At 51.4% G+C, this 20,162-nt stretch overlaps 2 protein-coding genes across 3 annotated transcripts in view; one reads left to right on the forward strand and one right to left on the reverse strand.

Annotated features, from left to right (window-relative positions):
• The first annotated feature begins 5,013 nt into the window (after positions 1-5,013).
• The window catches only part of RSPH14 (radial spoke head 14 homolog), a 74,979-nt gene continuing 59,830 nt past the window's right edge, over positions 5,014-20,162 (forward strand). Inside the window, exons 1-3 of one of the 2 annotated variants that reach the window (XM_088019433.1) lie at positions 5,014-5,242; positions 6,308-6,410; positions 9,326-9,444. In XM_088019433.1, the coding sequence (XP_087875559.1) occupies positions 5,044-5,242; positions 6,308-6,410; positions 9,326-9,444 (421 nt within the window). In that variant the 5' untranslated portion in view covers positions 5,014-5,043. The remainder of the gene's footprint in view (positions 5,243-6,307; positions 6,411-9,325; positions 9,445-20,162) is intronic. The other variant, XM_028094176.2, reaches the window with a different exon arrangement.
• Positions 17,346-20,162, reverse strand: part of GNAZ (G protein subunit alpha z) — a 30,265-nt gene continuing 27,448 nt past the window's right edge. The window contains exon 2 of the mRNA XM_028094175.2: positions 17,346-19,261. Within this exon, the coding sequence (XP_027949976.1) occupies positions 18,917-19,261 (345 nt within the window). The 3' untranslated portion in view covers positions 17,346-18,916. The remainder of the gene's footprint in view (positions 19,262-20,162) is intronic.

Below are 20,162 nucleotides of genomic sequence, written 5' to 3' on the forward strand. Positions count from 1 at the left end.
AGCACCACGCGGGACCCGCCGGCGTCTAACGAATCCCGGGCGTCGGGGACGGGGTCTGGGCGGGGCTCACAGCGGAAAGAGTGCCACACGCGGTTCGCAAGGGCGGTCACCGTAGCAACCGGAGCCTCTTGGGGGGAGCAGCAGAAGCTTCCGAGACACTGCGCGAACGCCGGCGATCACCATGGTAACGAGGGCGGGATTGGGCAGGCGGGCGGTGGGCGGGGACAGGGCGGCCAGGGGGCGGGGCCAAGGCCCCAGGGGCGGGGCGGGGCGGGGTGGAGAGACTCGCGCACCCAGCTTCCATTGGAAAGGTGGTAGTTTAAAGGAACGGGTAGGGATTATGTGAGGTGTTTAAATATTTATTTTCATAATATTAAATACGATTTTTTTCTGGTTATCTAAATATTTCGTGTTTTTCTTTATTATTGGTATGGAGGGATCTCCAAGATCCCTTGACTCCTTTTTCTCACAACCCGTATCAGATTTATCAGTAAATCCATAAGTTCTATCCTGAAAATTTGTCCAATATCCTCTTACCTCCCGCCCCTTCCACTTTGTCCAAGCCAGCATCTTCTCTCCCTCTAACTGGTCGTCTTGCCTTTACCCTTGACCTTATCCATTCCCAGTTGGGTGACTCAGGGATCCTCCTGTTAAAACAGATCAGATCATGGCAATCTTTGGCTCCAAACCGTCCAGTGCCTCCTCATCTCTCTCAGATTAATAAAATCTTTACAATGGCCCAAGAGGCTTCACGTAATTTGCTCTGGCCTTATTTCCTCTCATCTTCTACCGCTTTCTCCCCAACCCCCCATCCCACACAGGCTCCCCTGGCCTCCTTACCGTTCCTGCAACACACAAGGCACCGGCGTGTTTGCACTGGCTGTTCCCTAAGCCTGGAATGCTTTTCCCCCTGATATTCACATTGCTCCCCTCCTTCCCCTTCTTCAAGTTTGCTCAGATAACACCACTAGATGAGGCCTTCCCAAAGCAGCCTATTTACAATTGTAGCATCCTCCTGACCCCTTATTCGGCTCTGTTTCTCCCAGGCACCTTCTAACATATTATATAACTTACTGTTTTTGTTGATTGTCTATCTCCCTTCACTGGCTCCATGGAGAGCAGGAGTGTTTGTGTTTATTTCACCCATGTATCACGTGGGCTAAACAGTGCCTGGGCATAGCAGACATTTCGTGAATGTTAAGTGACTGAATGAATATTAAATTTTAAAAAAGAAGGTAGAGAACACTGTTTGAAGTATGCTGCCACAATAAAAAGTAAATGAATCATATTTACTTGTGTAAGTTTAGCTTAGCTCTGGAAAGATACCAGTGGTTGCTACAGGTAAGGACAACCTGTTGGCTGGGGACTGAGAAGGGAGGGAGACATCTTACTTTCATACTTTCTAGATTTTCCTCTATGTGCATATATTGCCTATTCAATAAATAACTCAAATGAAAATAAACAATTTGGAACATAGATGATAAATAACATCCCCCCATCTCTGGCCTTGCCAGGTCAGTCTTGATGTATTTTGGTGTGCTTCCCTCCTTCAGGTCTTTCCTGCAGACACTCCTTCCTCTCGGCAACCATGGCATAAGAACTTCGATTGGAGTGAAGCCCCCTGAAGTGGCCTACTATTCATTGACCTTAATCTGCATAGTTCTGCATCTAATGAAGCCTGAATATCATATGCCTGGATTCTAGAGCTCATATTATAAAGTTAATTTCTATAATTAACGGCTGTTTAAAAGCTGACCTGATTCACTGAGGTCCTCTAAGCTAGTTTCTGTGTGAAGAGTGAGACATGTGGGCTAGATGGCCTCCAGAGACACTTGTAAGACTGTGTAATCACAAAATGAGAGAGTAGTTAGCCTTGGAGAGGAAGATGGGGTATGAGATAGGGGAAGAGAATGCAGGCATTGATAATGTTCTGGTGGTGAATTCACATGTAATTATTATATTTTTATGTTTCATCATTAACATATACACTAATATAATGTTGAGTGTATCTTTAAAAGATAACAAAAAGGAGATGGAAAAATAATAAAACTGAAGGATAATTAAAAAAAAAAAAAAAAAAAGGACTCCGTAACCAGAATTTGAAAGGCCCAGGGTTCCCAGCTTTGAGAATCTACTTGATTCAGCTCCCTGATTTCACAGACAAGGAACCTAAAGCTCACAAAATCAAAAGAATTTGCCCAGTGAGTTAGAACTAGAATTGGAAACCAGATTTCCTGACTCCTAGTCCAGTGCTCTCCACACCACCTTCCTAAAGAAACTAGGAGGCTCTGGGTTAGAGATCCTTTATGACTAGGTCCTTTGAAGAACCACAGGAGAGGGCACGTCACACATCACAATATGGGATCCTGGGCACACCGATCTAAGTTAGTTATCTTCATTTCAAAGCTAATTGTGCTGCAGGCTAATGTTTGGTGCCTTTGTTAGTTAAGTTTCAGTGCTAAGGGCTCAGGCTTAGGGGGTGGACTCATGTGAGTCGCTCTACCTCTTCCTGAGACTCAGTTTACTTAGCTATAAAATGGTTGTGACTATCAACTTCAAGGTGACTGAAACTTCTAGTATATTCCTGACACTGGAAAGGCAAGTAAACAGGACTGACAAGGGAAGTTGGAGTCTGCTGGGGGGAACAGAAATAAATAGAGAATTAGAGGAGGAAGTGTGCCAATGGGATAATTAAGCTGTGGGATCATTTACTAATGTGGAGTTGGGGAGAGGATAGGATTCATGGAGGAAGTGTACACCAAGCTGTGTCTTGAAGGACAAAGAAGTGGTTAGCGTTACAAGCAGCTCAGGCTGCAGGAAAGGGTTGACCATTTGGGAAATTAAAAGAATCCAGCACGGCTGACTCAGGGCCTTGAGTAGCAGGCTAGGAGTTTGGACTCTGTCCTGAGACCAGTGGGAAGCCATGGGAGAGTTTTATGCAGGTGATGGCTGGGTCTGGCTTGCTTGAAAGAACAATTGCTCCAGTCAGCAGTGTGTTTGCTCCACGGTAGGGGCGATCTATGTCATTAGCTGGTAATCAGATTGTAGATGAAGGAGCATGGGCCAGGGCTAGACGGTCCAGGGATCGGGCCAGTGTAATTTGGGGGAAGCTACTGAACCTTTCTGAAGTTTGTCTGTAAACTGGACGTTATCACTTCCCGAGTTTACTTCGAGGATTAAAGGCATGCAGTGTTCAATTCAGAGAAAGAGTACAATCACTTCGCTTCCCTTTTGTACCATGAACAAAGCTGAGCCGTCTTTGTTCCTCCCAGTAACCCTGTAAAGCATCATTGTCCCCACTTTACAACTGGTCCCGGCCCCGGGGCCGTTCGCGCCTGCGCGGCGGGCGCTGCGGACGCCGCGGGGTAGCCTGGCAACCCGGTCGCCTGGCAACGGCGCTTCCGGGACCGCGGGCTGAGGCAGGTGAGCCAGCGGCCGTCAGAGGGAACAGGGGGTCCCCAGATCCACCCAGCCCGGTTCACGCTGGGCTCGCGTCCTCTTACCTCCCTAACCCATGCTCCTTAGAAGAGGGGAGGCCCCTGTGCCCAGCACCCACTGTTCCTTGCCCGAGGAGCCCAGAAATGGCCACGTCCCTCCCAGCTAGGCCCCCTTCCCTCTTGCCCCGTCATTTGGTGCCCAGAATCAGAGTCTGGCTCACCTCCTTTATTGGAGTTGATCGTTCCTACAGGGCTGGGACTGTCACTGGGACTAATCGCAGGAACCACCACCCCCATAATAGTAGCCACAGAGGACATGACATATCCAGAGCCTGGTGTGCCAGGCTCATGAGTAGCAGTTCATATGACCCCTCTGGCAGGGAGGGAAGGAGGTGCTATTATCACCTCCCTTTTGCAGCTGTAGAAAGACACAGAGAGAAGAAGGAACTTGTCAAGGGCCACCCATGGCCTAGGTCTGGAGCCCGTTCTTAACTACAGTTGACCCTTGAACAACATAGGGGTTAGGAGTGCCAATACTACCCTTCCTCCACAGTCAAAAATCCACTTATAACCTTTGACTCCCTCCTTAACTACTAGTAAGCCTACTGTTGACCAGAAACCTTACCGATAACATAAAGTCGATTAACATGTATTTTATATTTATTGTACACTATATTCTCACAATAAAGGAAGCTAGAGGAAAGAAAATGTTATTAATAAAAGATAAGGGAGAGAATACATTCAGTATTTATGTAAAAAATATTTATGCAAAAAGTGTGTTATGTAAAAAATGTACTGTATTATAAAAAATCCATGTGTAAGTGGACCTGTGCATTTCACACCTGTGTTGTTCAAGCGTCAGCTATACAGAGCCACACTGCCTGTAGTTGCTCCAAGTGTGTATGTGTGTAATAAAAATAAATCACACTTTAACCTTAATTCCTTTTTTTGTGGATATGTCAGAAGCATCTGAATACTATACAGTGGCTAACTGAACATAATAAAAAAAAAACTAAAAAAAAAAAAAAAAGAAGCAGCATCTGAATAGGGTCCCTGATGGATGAATGAACTAGACCTGGATTTGAACATTGGCTCCTGGCCCTATCAGGTCCATGACCTGAAGCCAATTCCTATCCTTAGACCTCAACTACTACCTTTGTAAAATTGGGATAACACAAGTCCTCTCCTTCTGGAGTAGTTGAGTTAAATACTGGGTGTTGCTGGCATAAGATAAGTACTACCTGTCGTGACCATATTTGTGTTTGCTCATTTGGTCTGTTTTGTCTCTTTGGTGTCTTTGACCCAAGGCCCAGCCTGGAAAGTATTGGTGATTTCCTCTGTTGTTAAGCATGGGAGAACTCTGGAGTTTGCAATTTGGGCTGTGACTTTGAGCAGATTCCTTTATTGCTCTCAGCGTCAGTTTGCCCATCCATAAATTGGAAGTAAAGATACCCACCTGACTGCCCTTACAGTTTTGAGGATCAAATGAGAAGTAGCTTCTAAATCCCAGTGGTAATAACGATAACTTTTTGGGTTCTCTTAATCAGTGGTTTCTGCAGAGCTTTGTTTTGAGAGCTAGAGAGTTGCCCGCTGCAGGCGTGGAAAGATGGCCCATGCCCGGATCTCCACATACCTGCCCCCCGACATCAACCCCGCCCAGGCCGCCATTGCCTATGGCTGTCGGGCCCTGCCCAAGCTGAACGAGGAGCTGCAGTCGGAGGACCTCCTGATGAGGCAGAAAGCCCTCATGGCGTTGTGCGACCTCATGCACGACCCTGAGCATGTCTACGTGGCCACTGACATAGGTGAGAGTGTCATAGCCCAGGTGACCATGACTGGGGTCTGGATGGACAGACACAGTGGCTCAAAGTGGGAGGGGCTGAGGCGACATGGCCCCTTCACTGTGTCCCTCCCGGCTGGCCAGTCAGTCCTTGCTTATACACCACCAGCGTCCCACCCAGAGCCACGAATCTGTCCCTTCTGCTATGGCTCAACCAGGTGGCCACAAATCTACCAAGCAGAGCTGTTTATCTGTCTCATCCACGAGACTGTCACAGAAGATAGGCACACGCCTTACTAAACCACACATGTATCTGGGAGCTATGTCCCTTGTGTCCCACTCTGCTAATTATCAAAATAAGGCTTGAGGTGATTTTCATGACATGGTCACATGTTTCCCAGATCAGGCGCATGATGGACGAATTGCTGCTTCTTCCTCCAGCCTTAGCGAAGGGCTAGTTAACTCCAGATTTGGCTGTGGTTCCCAGAACCAGGCCTAGGATACCGGGTTGGAGCTTCAGCAATAAGAGTTGCTGTTTCATAAGCCTGACTCTGGGCAGTACCACCCCAGCACACTGCCTGTGCTATCTTAATTCTCATAGCACCTGCCTTGGGAGGGAAGATAAGAAAACTGACAGATGAGAAAACTGGAGGTTCAGAGGAGGGGTACGAGGCTAGGGTTGCCAGATAAATAAATAAAGCGGGATTTTTATTTGTTCAACCTGGCATCCCTAGGTGTAACCTATTCAAGGGTACAGGACTAATTTGGGACAGGGGTGAGAATTTGACCCCTCAGTCTCTCCAAATGCAAACGCCATTTTCTTAATCCTGTAGTGGACGGAGGGACGAGGCATCAGTCGGAAGTGTGCAGGGGGTTAGATAACACAGTCCCCTGTGTGAGCCTTTCTAGCCCACAGAGACCCCCCCTTCGGTGAATCGGAACTCCTTCGCAACTGACACGATTCCCCCCAGGCCCCAAAGCAGCAGAGCTTCTGGTAGTTTCTTATTGCCCGACACTGGCTCACCCGTCGACTTCTAGGTGAGTTGATTTCTGAGGCTGGTAAATGTTCAAAGGTTTCTGTGCCTTGCAGGCTGCCTGGAGAGCCTGAAAGCTTTGCTGAAGGATAGCAATGACGTGGTGCGGATAAAGACCACCGAGGTGCTCTACATCATGGCGACCCATAACGTGGGCAGGTGGGCATCTGTCTGGAAACCAATGTCATGCTCTGCAGCCACACCCCTCCCCTGGGTGGCAGGCCCTTGGATGACCTTGAATACTCTGAATTTTTGTCTGTCAGTTTGTGTGTGTGTCAAAGGGAGGGTGGGGGTGCTTTCCCACATCTGTTCAGTTCACACTCTTGACCTGGGATCACTAGTTTTTCTTGGTATTGAAAACAGAACCGAGAACCACAAACGGCCCTGGAGCCCTGCCTAGGGACTGCTGCCCAGTGTGCACATGCCAAGAAAGAAGGAATAGAGGGGCAGGGTGCTCACTGTCTTCCGGCTTGTCCTTTCAGGAGGGTCAGGTCATCTCACGAAATGTAAGGTTGCTCAGTCCCGTCTCTCCTCAAGCTCTCTGTGCCTCAGTGTCCTCGTCTGCACCTGCTCATGGGGGCAGGGAGTTCAATGGGTTGGTGCATGTGAAGTGCTCAGCCCCAAAACGTTGGCCTCATGTTGGCCTGGGTGGCCACTGGGCGCTCCTCTCTCTGGGGACCGCTGCTGCCTTCTCCCTGCAGATAGTCTCTGTGAACTGGCACTCCCGCTTGCTCAGGGCCATCTCCAGATGGGGGCCTCCGTCCCTCAGTCCCCCTGACCTCCCCGCTCCCTGACTCCTCTCTGGGTTCTAATTTCAGGTCCCCAGAGGGGACGTGGTTAGCCCGAACCATGTACAGCCCTGGCCCGATGGGTCGCTGTGAATGAACGGGGTGTGTATGGGGAGGTGGTGCTACAGTGAGATCCCTAATTCATATGCTTTGCACCAAGAAGGGCAGAGGAGTGGGGGGGGCAGGAGCCCTGGTGTCTGGGGACCCCAACCTTTCCTGATGTGACCTTGGTGGAGTCTTGCTGTGCTTATCTGAGACAGACCCAGGGAAAGTGCTTTAATACTTAGGAGCATAGAGGACTGAAGCACCTCTCATTTTTCCTGTTCCTTTTTTCTCTCTGGACCTGATGTGGGCATTAAGTGGTAGCCCCCCAACAAGGGCTGACAGACACTGTGGGGAGAAGTGCTTGGAGCTTGGCCAAGTACAAGGAAATTGTGAGCCTAGCGGGGGTGCCTGTTGTTTTTTTTTGTTGTTGTTGTTGTTGGTTTGTTTAGTGGCAGAAGGAGGTTGGGGGATATGGCCACGGTCGCAGGGGATGGGGCAGGGGGACACACAGTGAAGCAAGTATCACTGACCAAGGACCTGCTATGGCCTGGCCCACACACTCCTTCAGTGTCTGCCATCCCTCACGCTGCCACCTCCAGGTGTCAGGCAGAGAACCAAGAGACCAGGGGCCAGGATTCCCAAACCCTGTCTCACTCCACCACACCACAGTAGATGAAGAATACAAAGGGCCAAAAGTAACGGAGGCCAGGTTCTGAAGTTGGCCCGAGTTCAGTGGGGATCTTATAACTTAAAGCCAGTAGCTTGTGGAGCCTGTCGAGCTCTAAGTAACTGCTCATGTGGAAACTTCTGTACCTCTTGTACCCACACAAGTAGCAACAGGAAGAGGGGATGAGGGTAGCAGCCTGGGGCTTGACATCTTGTCACCTTGAGGAGTCAGTTGGTATGACAGCCCACAAACGGGAGAGCCTTCCAGGAGGTCTAGCTCCCCCGGCTCACCTGCTGGTGAGGGGGGCAGATGCCCTCAGGCAAACAGGGCAGCCTTACAAAGCAGGAATGACAGGGAGTGGGCAACTAGGCACTGACTGAAGAGGCCCAGACTCCTCATGATTGGCCATTAGGGAAGTCTCCTGCAACCTGGGTGCCCTGCTAGGATTTTCTTGTCCCGGAATGACTCAGAACTCACCGTGGGTTAAATCCTGGCCAACACGGCACGAGCACGATTGGTTGGGCACTTCCTGTGTGTCAGGCCCTGGGCAAGGGCATCACACTGAGTTCTCACTGACCCCAGCCCCGAGAGATGTGACCTCAGAAGCCCTCACGCCAGATGTGTTCAGGCCCAGCAGTTAATCAAAAGAAATGGTTACAAAGCCAGCAATTGAAGAAATTGTACATTCCCTTTAAACTGTTCATTTTAACCCCAGGCACAAATAATTAGGCATTCACCAATTCCTGTGTGCCACCCAGGGCCTCTTCTTGGGTGTGGGCCCACTGGTTGGTGTTTCCCATCATCTTTTTTGCTTAAACCACACCGATAACATCATCTAATTTGCAGCTTTGGTTTCTTTCCAATAGAGCGAGAACTCAAAGACATTAATGGAGTAATCTGCATGTAAAAACCTTCTAGAATCTTTTACAGTCATCTCACTTTTTTTTGAGACTCACTTTTGAGTCTTCCCAAAGCAATCAACTTTGTTTTCATAAGGAAATTAAAAAAAAAAAAAACTCTTCTCACATCTAATTGGCTTACCTAATAGTTAATTAACTTATATAATTATAACAAGCAGCATAACAGACTACATAGGTTTGGAGGTAAGCATCTGGATGTTGGCAAGCTGGGGGAAGAGGCAGGGGCTTCAAGGGGCAAGGTTTGCAGAGCCTGGAGCATCAGTGGGTATGCGCCCTGGTGGGTGGATCCCCGAAGTTCAGGGTGGGTCAGTTGTGAGGTTTGGCTGCCCATTCTCATTTTACAGATAATAGGACTGACGTTCACAAGAGTAAAAGGAAGCATCTGGGGGCACAAAAAGCATCGGAGTCCTAGCTAAGGAAGGGGCAGAGCTATGTGATTCCAACATGTGGTTCCTTCCACTCACACACAAGCCACGCTGCTCTCATGGCCTCTAGGGATGCTGTAATAGATTGTCCACCTCTGGCCTTTTTCTTCTCCCTGGAAGCTGGAGGAATGTGGCCTGTGCCAGTTGTGGGTGGGCACCTTCCTCCTTGCTCTTAACTGGATCCTCTCTGGGCATGGTCTTGTGTCTAAATCTGAATTCTTTTCCCCAGAGAGGGCTTTTTAAAGCACGATGTCATCCTTGCCTTGTCCTACCTGCTGAATGACCCTCAGCCAGCCTGTCGAGAGAACTTGCACCTGGCGTTGAAGCACGTGGCCCAGCTCCCCTCAGGTAGGCTCTCCGTGGGCATTCAGGTGGCCCCCCGTCTCCACTCCAGGTCACTCACGTGCCATGCTGCAGATCATGGTCTAGAGCACATTTTTTTTTTAAAGTTATGCTTTTACTGATGGTACATATCAAAAAGGCACAAATCATACAGGAACGTTTTATTAAATTGTACTCAGTGAACATGCCATGGAACCACTACCCAGATTGAGAAACTTCTAGAGTATCGCCACCACTCTAAATTGAACTTCCCAGACCAGTTACTACCCCTTACCCAAAGGGAAACAGTATCTTCTATTTATGAAACCGTAGATTGTTTTATGCCTTTTCTTAAACTCTACATGAGTGGAAACATACAGTCTGTAATATCTTGTTTCTGGCTTTCTTGTGACTCGACGTTTTGTCTCTGAGATCCATGTATGGTTTTTGCTGATGTGGGCTAGAGTATGGTATTCACATTATATGAGCATACTACAGTTTCTTTATCCCCTTTGTTGCCAACGGACATTTGCATTGTTTCTAGTGTATGGCTACCAAGAATAGTGTCTGTAAACATACTTGTGCGTGTCTTTTGATGGACGTATAGATGATGCATCTCTTTTGAGACATACCTGGGAGGGGAATTGTTGGGGATAGGACAAGTTTATGTTTAGCTTTAGAAGGTACCGCCAATGGTTTTCTAAAATAGTTATACCAGTTTACACTCCCACCAGCAGTGTCTTAGACTTCCACATGCTCTCGATCCTCACCCACACTTGATCTTTCCTGGCTCTTTATTTTAGCTATTTTGGTGGGTGGGTGTGTGGTAGCGTCTCGTTTTGGTTTTAATTTGTGTTTCCCTGATGATTATAGCCCTCATTTGTGAAATGTGCCATAGCACGTTAAAGGAATGAGGAAAGCCTGCCCCCCAGGCTTGAGGTCCCCTTCAGTTGAGCGCCCCTGCTGATTAGAGGCGGAGTCCATGGTGACGGCCACCCACCCACCACAGCTAGAGGGTTGAGATTTGTGTCAGTTTCACGTCCGCCCTGTCACGTGGTGCAATGAACATTTTTAAACAGGGGGCTCATTCCAAGAGGCTTGATATCAAGGCCTTAAAGAGAGCACCTTAAGTTAAAGGTGGGCAAAAAGGTGTTGCAACCGAGGAGTGAGACAGCCCTGGGTTCCCTCTGCCCTTCCACTGGTTCCGTGCATGCCCCTGGTTGGGTTATTTCCTCATCTCTAAAGTGAGGCTGATACTACCTGCCTCAGAGGCCTGAAGTGAGGGCAAGTGAGAAGATACTCGCCAAGCGTGTAGCGCATCACCCTGCATGAAAAGCGCCATAAACACTCAACTCCACATGAGAGTGCTCCCTGAGCTGAGGGCCCAGAGAGAGATGACTATGGGATCAGGTACAGAGAGGCAGGCCAAACGGACTGGAGTCCTTGGGGGCCTGGGATTGCTGCCCATCCGGGAGGCGCGCCTTCTACCTGGGCCGGGCTGGGGTGTTGGGGAGCATGCTAGGCCAGACAACAGAACCTCTGGTGGTCTTTTAAAAGGACACACTTATCCCTGGCCCTATCCCAGGCCAACAGGCTCTGTCTCTGGGAGCGGGCACACATATCTTTCTCAAACACACCTTGGCTGATTCTCCTCTGAGGCCATGATTGAGGGCCACTGGGATAGTGGGGTGTTTGTGAAGCACCCGTGCTCAGGGCTGAGCTAAATGAATGCCCCGTGCTCACCACACAGGAATGCTCCTTCTTGGGGTGTGGAGCTCCCCCAGCCAGCTTTCTTAAATTATTGCGACCTGTTGAAGCATTCAGAGAAATACAGAGACAATGATAGTAAACATCAATTGCCATCACAGCTTTGCTAAGTCTTAACATTCTACCACAGTTCCCATTTGCTTGAGATTTTTGTTTAAAAAAAGTAATAACAGTCCAAGCACCCTGTGAACCTCCCCACCCAGCACCCTTTCTCCTGCCCTCCCTGGAGCCCCCAGTAGTTTCTGACTATATCCCTAGTGCACATCTTTATATGTTACCATGAATGTAGTTATATAGAGATCTTGCCTAGCATGTTTTAAAATCCGATGCCAATGGATCTTGCTGAATGTATCCCCTCGCCACTTAACCTAATTATAATTTTGAGATTTATCCACGTTGTGTCACAGGCTCTGTTTGACTATCTGAACCGTGGCATACCCTTCTGGCGTTTGAATATAACACTGACATTCAATAGTTACCCCTGCTTGGCTCACAGGGCACGCTGGTTGTTTCTGATCCCAAGTGTTCCGGCTCAGATTTTCCTGGAGTCCCTCCAAGGCCTCTAATGGGGGAGAGCATCCTTGTGGAGGCGGGAGAATGCATGGCCTTCAGCTTGGCCAGATACTGCAATTGCTTCCCAAACCACCCTCCTCCAGCCGGGAGAGAGCCCGCTGCACATCCTCACCAGCAACCTGATGGCGTGCCGTGCTGTTGCAATCTTGTGTGGCTTTGCCGTCCCGTGCCTGGGATAGGGGGCGTCTTTCCTCTGCCTGGTGCCTCCCGCATCTCCCCTCCTGCCCAGTGCCTCCCCGGAACCTGAGCGTTCTGTTGAGAGTTGTTTTTCCATTTCTTATTGATCTGAGGGAGTGTTTCATTCATCCTGGATTCCAACCCTTCGTTGGCTACACACATTGCAAATACCATTTCCTGGGTTGTTGCATGGCTTTTCACTATTTATTTGTTTATTCATTAGCCCAGCAGTTTTTCATTTGAATGTAGTCAGTTTCATCAGTCTTTCCCTGTGTGTGTATATGTGCGTGTGTGTGTGTGTGTGTGTGTGTGTGTGTGTGTGTGTGTGTTTGGTGCTGCTTAAGAGCTCATGAAGATATTCTGCCCTATTTTGTTCTAAACGTGTAGGAGTTTTGCTTTTCACATTTAGCTGGTGAAGGTACCTGGCCTGGATTTTTGTTTGTTTGTTTATTTGTAGGTCTTCTTGTTTAGCCCTTGCCAATCTGACACGGTCTTAGTTACAAAAGCTCTACGGTAATCTGTGTTCTGGTGGGGAGGGCGCTGCTTCTATCTCCTTCCTGCAAAATTGTTCTGGAATTCACAAGCACTGGGTGCATCACAAGGAGTAGTGGGGCCATGGTTCTGACAAGCCTCACCGGGGGCCCCGGGAGTAAGCCGCACCCTCTATTACAGGCTTTCTTGGGTGCTGCTCATTGTGACGTGCCTGGAACACTCTGGTGAGGGATGTGCAGCATTGGGTGGGTGGGTGCGGAATAGCTGGAGGGAGAAGGAGACATGGGGTATGGCAGACACCCCAAGAAGTCCTCCTGGGGGGACTCTGAGCACTGTGGCTTCTGGGGTGGCCAGTGTGGCTGTGTCCCAGGTGGTGTCCTTGCTGGGCCTCGGGGTGGGGTGGGTACATCTCCTTCATGACTCCACTTTTAACCAGCATGTGACCTTGGGCAGTAGCATAGCCTGTCGGAGAGTGTCGGCTTTATCACAGAGCACGGGAGTCTGTGTGCCTGTGGGCCTGGCATAGTCTGGACTCAGCTGGCTCTCCTACTGGTGGTCATTAGTATGGGTTTTCTATCCGCTGCCATGCCAGAAAGCACCCTCTGCCCCTGGCCGAGTGCCTGGCACTCAACAAATATTGGTGTTAGCAGATTTTATGCCATATTTTAAAGGATCACTTGTTATTTATTTGTGGAAATTCACTACCTCCCTCCTTCATTAATTCAACAACTGTGTTGGGCCCTTGATCTGTTCCAGCCACTGTGCCTCAATTGCTTCGTCTGTAGTGTGCGGTATCTGTAGGGAAACGGAGGCCTTCCCTCTTGAATCGTTGGGCCTGGCGGGACCAGGCCTGCTGCGTGGTTTCCTGTAGTAACCAGCAGGGGGTGCCACAGGACCGATGACTGCCTGACTGGGCCTGGCTCTCATCTCAGGCCCTGGGGTGCTGCAAGTCAGGCAAAGAGAAACCAGGATTGTAGAGGCAAATGCCACACAGAAGCCTCCAACCCAGATTCCCTGTCGGCCGGGCCCTGAGTGACCGCTGGGGATTCTGGGGGAATCTCTGTCTGCTCCCTCGTTTCTGCTAACCCCACACAGAAACAGGTCTTATTTTGTGGCCAGGAGGTACAGGAGAGAACTCTGATGCCAAAACTGAAGATTCTTCTGTAACTGGATTTTGGGAGGCAGCTGAATAGCACTGGGGCCCTGGAAGTGTCTCCCTACCAGCCCCGTTGGCCATGGCCCAGGCCCCTTGGACCCTCTGACGGTGGCCTGGAACAGGGTGACTGGGTGCACCTGTGAGTGTGGACTGAGCTCTGAGCTGCTGGCCCAGCTGCGGCAGCATCACGGTGCCAGGACTGCTCTGTCTCTGACACACTGTGTGCAGCCTGGCTTGGGTGGGGCTGTGGGGCTCAAAACAGGTGCCTCTCCCTGCCCAGAGGTGAGCACCAGCCAGGGAGGGGTGAGGGAGGCGGAGAGGCTTTGCTCAGTCCTCTCCTGTGCAGTCTGGCTCCTCAGCCTCAGACAGGAGCAGCATGGGCCTGGGGAGGGACAGGGCTTACCAGGCTTTATGTCAGATGCAGTTCTGATCCTGCGATTTTTTTTTTTTTAAGATTTTATTTATTTATTCGACAGAGAGAGAGAGACAGTGAGAGAGGGAACACAAGCAGGGGGAGCGGGAGAGGGAGAAGCAGGCTTCCCGCCGAGCTGGGAGCCCAATGTGGGGCTCGATCCCAGGACCGAGCCACCCAGGCACCCCTGATCCTGGGAATTTTGAGGTGCGTGGCGACATCAGAGCTGAAGGGGTGGGAGTAGCAGAAGCCTAGGGAGAGGCTCTGCTGGAGAAGCAAAACAGGGTGTTCTCCCCCTTCTACAGTGTGCCTCAGCCAGGCAGTCTCGGGTAAGCAAGCTGCTGCACCCCTTTCCCTCCTCCTGGGCTGCCTGGGGAGGTGGCCCAGAGCAGCCCCGGCTCCTCCTGGCTCTGACACCGCAGAGTGCAAGGATGGGGCTGGCTGCCTTGGAGGGGTGGGCCTTTCCTTTCTCACCTGCCTTCAGGACAGGGTGCAGCAGGCCCCAGGCATGTCCTCAGCCTGACAGTCTGTGGTGGGCAGCTGCCCCCTTCCCAGACTTAGCAAAGGACAATGCCCACCAACGGTGACCCTGCCCACCTGGTTCCCAGCCTGGTACACCTGCTTGAAGCCTCCTCTCCCCTCACCCTCCCCATCCACTGGCCTTCTCCAGCCGGGAGAGCCTTTCCCTGTCTGGCCCAGTCAAGGCAGGTCACCATACCAACAGCTATCCTTGTTGGCTCTTGGAGCGGGAGGTCTTTCTGAGCTCTCTCCACAAGGTTTTCATAATATTCCCAGGCGGTTTGGGACAGCGCATTACAGGGTCAAGTCCTTCCAGTGCATGTGCTGGGAAGAAGCAGCTGGCCACTGGCCTTGGACCTACCTCAGCACTGAAGCCCCTCACCTGGCTCATCTCCTAGTGAGGAGAGCACCCCGTCCAGCCTTGGTGGGGCCCCCTCGTCCTCATGGGGGACTGCGGTCCTCCTCAGCACTTGCCCCTGAGGCAGCAGACCCGCACCCCACCCCATCCCAGATGGCCAGGGCCTTGTGTGGGCTCCAGGGAGGGTGGACAGACAGAGCACTGGCCCTGGGGACCCAGGCCTGGTCGGGTCACTTGTTACACTGTGTGATGCTGGGAAGTTATCCCTCCTCCGGGTCTCTACTTTCCCCCTCTATAAAGTAGAACCAGTAGTCTTGGTCTCCCAGGAGTTGGGGAGGATGGAATCAGATGAGTGTGTACCAGGTTCAGCCCAGGGCCATGTGGTGAGCAGTCACTGAGGGGAGCTGGGATTATTGTCAGTGACCCATGGCTCCATCTCAGGTGACCACAAGAGCTATAGCGGCGGATGGCAATACCCCAGAGCCCACATGGTGGTGTGCCCTAGGAGAGGGAGTCTTTGGCCACTTCGTGGGACCTGGGCTGTGGTTAGTCACCTGCAGAGGGCGAGGCTGGGCCAGCCCTTCCTGCACAGGGTAGAGCCTCTCCCCTTAGGATCGCCCTCCTGCCAACTCTGGCCTCCTCCCACTGGTCCCTCTGCTGCTGGTCCCAGAGCTCATTCCCCTGTGGCTGATGCCACCATCGGTGGACCTTTCCTGGACCTTTAGCTTAGCAGGTGCCTTCTCCATACCGGGCACTGTTTGGGCACAGTGGAGGAAGAAGGGTCAGACAGGGCCAGGTCTGCTTCCCACCTTGCCCTGGCATGGGTGCTTTATGCAGTGGAGTGTGGGAGGGAGGGGACCTCCAATACCCAGCAGGCTGGGCCCCGAGGGATAGGCCATCTTGGACAGCGAGCACAGGGGAAGGCACGTCAGCATGATGAGCAGAGCAAAAGGGGATTGTAGCAGGCCCACGAGAGGAAGAACCAGCACAGATGGGGCGGGGGGGGGGGGTGACTAGAATTATCATGGGGATCATTTCATAACATATATAAAAGTTCTGAATCACTATGTGGAATACCTGAAACTAACAGGATGGAATGCCAATTATACTTCAATAAAAACAGGCAACGTATGAAATGAAAAATAAAATGCACTGAATGCGCAGTCTCGGAAATGTTGCAGAAGAGGAGAATATAGGAAACATACTTGTCAGAGGTGTCAGTGAAATGAGGCAGGGAGGGGCAGCTCGTTGTAGCGGATCACAGAGGAAGTTTAAACGGAAAAAAAGCAGTGCAGACAGATTGCGGTGGAGAGCGGGGCCCTGGGAGAGTCGGCTGACGGGGCTCCAGGAACCGGGAGCGCTGGCCCAGGGAAGCCACCTCCCATCCCTGAGCGCATCAGGAGGGAAGGCAGAATCCTCCTATTTTCCTTCTAGCTGTGTATTTTTAGGTGAAGGATGCTCACGGTGAAATTACTGCTCTTTTCACAGTTGGCATTAAAAGCATGGAATAAGTCTCAAAAATCTCAAGTCACACGCTATTTCTTCTTAAAAGTCCCCTTGGGTTTTTGCTGTTTGGTGATGTGGGAAGGCGTGAAAGGAATCCCCACGAGGGCTCAGGGGTAGGGGAGAGAGAGAGAGAGAGCCCAATCTGTATGTGTGTCTCTGTAATGTGTATCCGCATGTGCGCATGCGTGTGTCTCCAACTGCTGGTCCTCACTCAGAGCTTTGTGTAGGTCCTGGATTTGAGGAGGAGGCTCAGGGTGGCTCTGTGCTCCCTGTGGGATCGTGTCTGGGTGCAAAGCGATCAGGAGCAGAGCCAGGCAAGAACCCCAGGCTTGGGGAAACACTTGCCTCTCTGCTCCCCCAGTCCCTGACCTTGACCTTGAGCACCCTTCCTCATCTGTAAAACGGGTCACAGCTGACAGTCTGCCACTGTAGAGGTGTTAAAATAATCTGTAAGGTGCCTGGTGCAGGGTGAACAAACTTGCCTGACTCCTAATTAGTGCCTTCCACCACATGGAGATACCCCTAACCACACAAGCTAGAGTCAGCGGACAGCGGGACGGTGGGGGACCCCTCCTCCCCATGGCCCTGCAGGGACCCCACCCTCACTGTTAGGCTCTGTCGACACGCTCCAGACTTTCCACCTCTTGCACTCTGGCAGAGGTGTCTTTAGGCTGTGAGGGGTCTGGGTGATGGTGTAGCCTGGGCCAGTGCTGGGCGGGGGTCTTGGAACCATCATTTCCCCCAAACCTCAACCCGTCCAGACACATGGGCCTGGCAGGCCCCTCCCCCAACCCTCGCAGTTTCTTTCCTCGCTTGAGGTGCTTTATTCTTGACGTTCATTTCAAAGTGATTGTGCCTGAATGTGTGGATCAGGGGAGAGAAAAAGGCGAGGTGGGCACGGATGGTGGCTCGGGGCGCCCTCCGGCCAGTCAGCCGCACGCCCTCACAGCATGGCAGGACAAGGCTCAGCTCATTCAGGTTATTTTATTTTCTTAAAGTAGACAATCTTTAACTTTCATACAATCACCAGCTCCTCTTTCCCTCTGTACATCTCTTAAAGTCCTTGGCTGTGATTCCACACACTGACCTTGGACATACAGGTACCAAACAGAGGCTGAGAGGAAAGGAGATTTGGCAAGGGCTCTGGCGGTGCCTTCCCTCTTGACGGCGGGGGTTTCATATTTACATGCGGCCCTGGGCCAAGGTCCTTCCGTGGGGGCGGGTGCCACAGGCCCCGGGCCAGGCAGGGCCAGAGTGCAAGGTCCCAGCGGGGACTCCCTCAGGCTACAACGCCGGCTGAGCCTTCACAGGAGTTGGAGTGGCTCTCAGCCGGTCTCAGGTATAGAACGTGCAGGGGCCGGGGCCCCATCTCTCGCTTCCCCTTCCTCCACTTGCAAAGCCACGAATAATTTACTCTTTAAATACCAAGACATTTAGCTATTGTTCATTCGCTCCTAGGTGAAGAACCTTCTTTAAATACATCACATTTATTTTCTGAAATAAAAACGAAGCAGAAACCGCACCGGTAACAGGAGGACGCTGCACGGGCTTATGTACAACGCGGCCCCGCGAGGCTGCCGTAGGGCGGCCATCCGCCCCAGTGTTGCTCGGGAGCAGAGGGACAGATTCATCCAGATAACAACTTTTACACTCAGCAAGCCAGACACAAAAAGGACCACCTGAAAAAAAAAATATGTTTTGAAAATCTGCATTTTAAAAAAGAATACTCAACTGCATTTGAAAGTTTCCGTATTTCTGCGAAACACCACGAGATTTGGCCAAAAAAAAAAAAAAAAGAAAAGAAAAAAAAAAGATGTCAGAGAAGAAAAACCAGGGTTTGATTTATAAAACATCAGACTAGTAGAAGAAAAGCTGGAACCCAGCTGGCCTAGTTTGAAACAAATCGTGCCACTCATGTTATTGTGTGGATTTTTGCTGCATATTTTGAAGCTGTTTTAAAAAGAGCTGTGAGTGGCTAGAGGTCTGGTTAGTGCTGTCATCTGGCCTCGCACCCTGGTTCCAGAACAAATGTGGTACAGAGTAGGCCAGCGGTGGGCGTGGCCAGCAGGGAAGGCGCACGGACCCTGCTCTGGTCCTCCCTCCTGGTTACAGCAGCAAGGTCCCCAGTCCGAGGCTTGGGCAGAGCTGACTTCCTCCAGATGACCCAGCCGCCTCTCCTCATAGTCCCACGGGGAACCCCATGCAGAGCGGGGCCAACTCGGGAAGGCAAGGTGAAGGGGCAGGAAGGGCTTGTAGTGAACTTGGTGACAGCTGCTTAAGTCTTCAAGAGGCTCCAACGCTTTGGGGAACTTGGCCATTTCCAGACTTGTGTGTGTGCGCATGTGTGTGTGTCTACCTACCTAGCAATCTATCCGTATATATTTATGTTTGCGGAAACGTGGGGGCCAAGGAGGTGGAGGGGCGGGGAGGACATTCATCAGGCCCCCCGTTTTCTGCCCCTGGGCTGGGTCTCCCTAGCACGAGTGGGGGTGTGACACCCCAGGGGTTTCACCACAGGCAAACCGGCCAGCCCGGCTCCTCAGCAAAGGCCTATGTACTTGAGATTGTTCTGTATGATGACGTCTGTCACCGCATCAAAAACAAACTGGATGTTACTGGTGTCGGTGGCACAGGTGAAGTGGGAGTAGATCTCCTTGGTCTCCTTGTTGCGGTTCAGGTCCTCGAACTGCCGCTGGATGTAGACGGCGGCCTCCTCATAGGTGTTCTGGCCCTTGTACTCAGGGAAGCAGATGGTGAGCGGGATGCGCCGGATCTTCTCCGCCAGCAGGTCCTTCTTGTTCAGGAAGAGGATGAGTGAGGTGTTGATGAACCAGTTGTTGTTACAGATGGAGTCAAAAAGGCGCAGGCTCTCTGCCATTCGACTCTGCAGGCAGGAGAATGCTGGTGTTAATCAGGGGATGCAGCGAGGAAAGGCTCGAGGCCTGCAGCCCTTCTGGGAGGAAGCCACCCCCCCACCCCCACCCTGCGGCAGGGTCTCCCAGCCCGGCACTGGCCCTGGAAATGTCACCCTTCTGTTGGGAAGTCCTTCCCCTGTCAGCCAAGTCTGTCTTCACCTGCCTCCCACGGGCTCTGGGGAGTGGTTGGCACCGCCCTTGGCACCCTGACACTTCTTTGTAAGGGGCTGTCCTACTTCACCGGACCTTCCTCTGTGGCTTGGGCCTGCTGCACAGCCTCCCTCGGCAGCAGGGACCCGGGCAACTAGGTACTCATAGCTGAGGGCCCCATCTCCTATTGTCCTGTGCTAGCTCACGGCCCCCGAGCTGCCATCACATCTCCCTCAAGGTGAGCATGGCCAGCCTCCTGCCCGGCCGGCAGCTCTGGCCCGTCCTCCAAGCCTCGGTCCTGTCACGTGGTACCGTCAGTCCTCAGCCAGATCTGTGAGCAGAGAGCCTGTGCTTCCAAAACCAAAGGCTCCAGTCTAGAGAGTTGGGGAAGCCTCCAGGCCCTCTGCCCCGGCCAGGACATTGGGCTCATGTGAGGACAGTGGCCCAGGAGGCTCGGTGACCCCAGTGGCACTGGCCTTTACTTACCTCCTTCTTTCTGAGGACCTTAAATGGGTTGTAGTGACGGAGTTTTTAAGGAACATAAAGCATCTGTCTGACTCCCAAGCCCACTGTTTCCACACACAACTGACAATTCTAGCTTCCAAAAGGACTGCTGGTGAGTTACTATGGCGAAAGCTGCCCCTCATTTTAAAATAAAACGTGCAAGCCAAATGTCCGAACAAAGCCTGCAACTAGTTTAGTTTAGATCTGAGTTGTCGG

This window comes from Eumetopias jubatus, unplaced genomic scaffold, assembly GCF_037043125.1.
Source record: "Eumetopias jubatus isolate StellerSeaLion01/CBP00866 unplaced genomic scaffold, mEumJub1_p1.0 scaffold_16, whole genome shotgun sequence".
In the NCBI taxonomy this organism is placed as follows: Eukaryota; Metazoa; Chordata; class Mammalia; order Carnivora; family Otariidae; genus Eumetopias; species Eumetopias jubatus.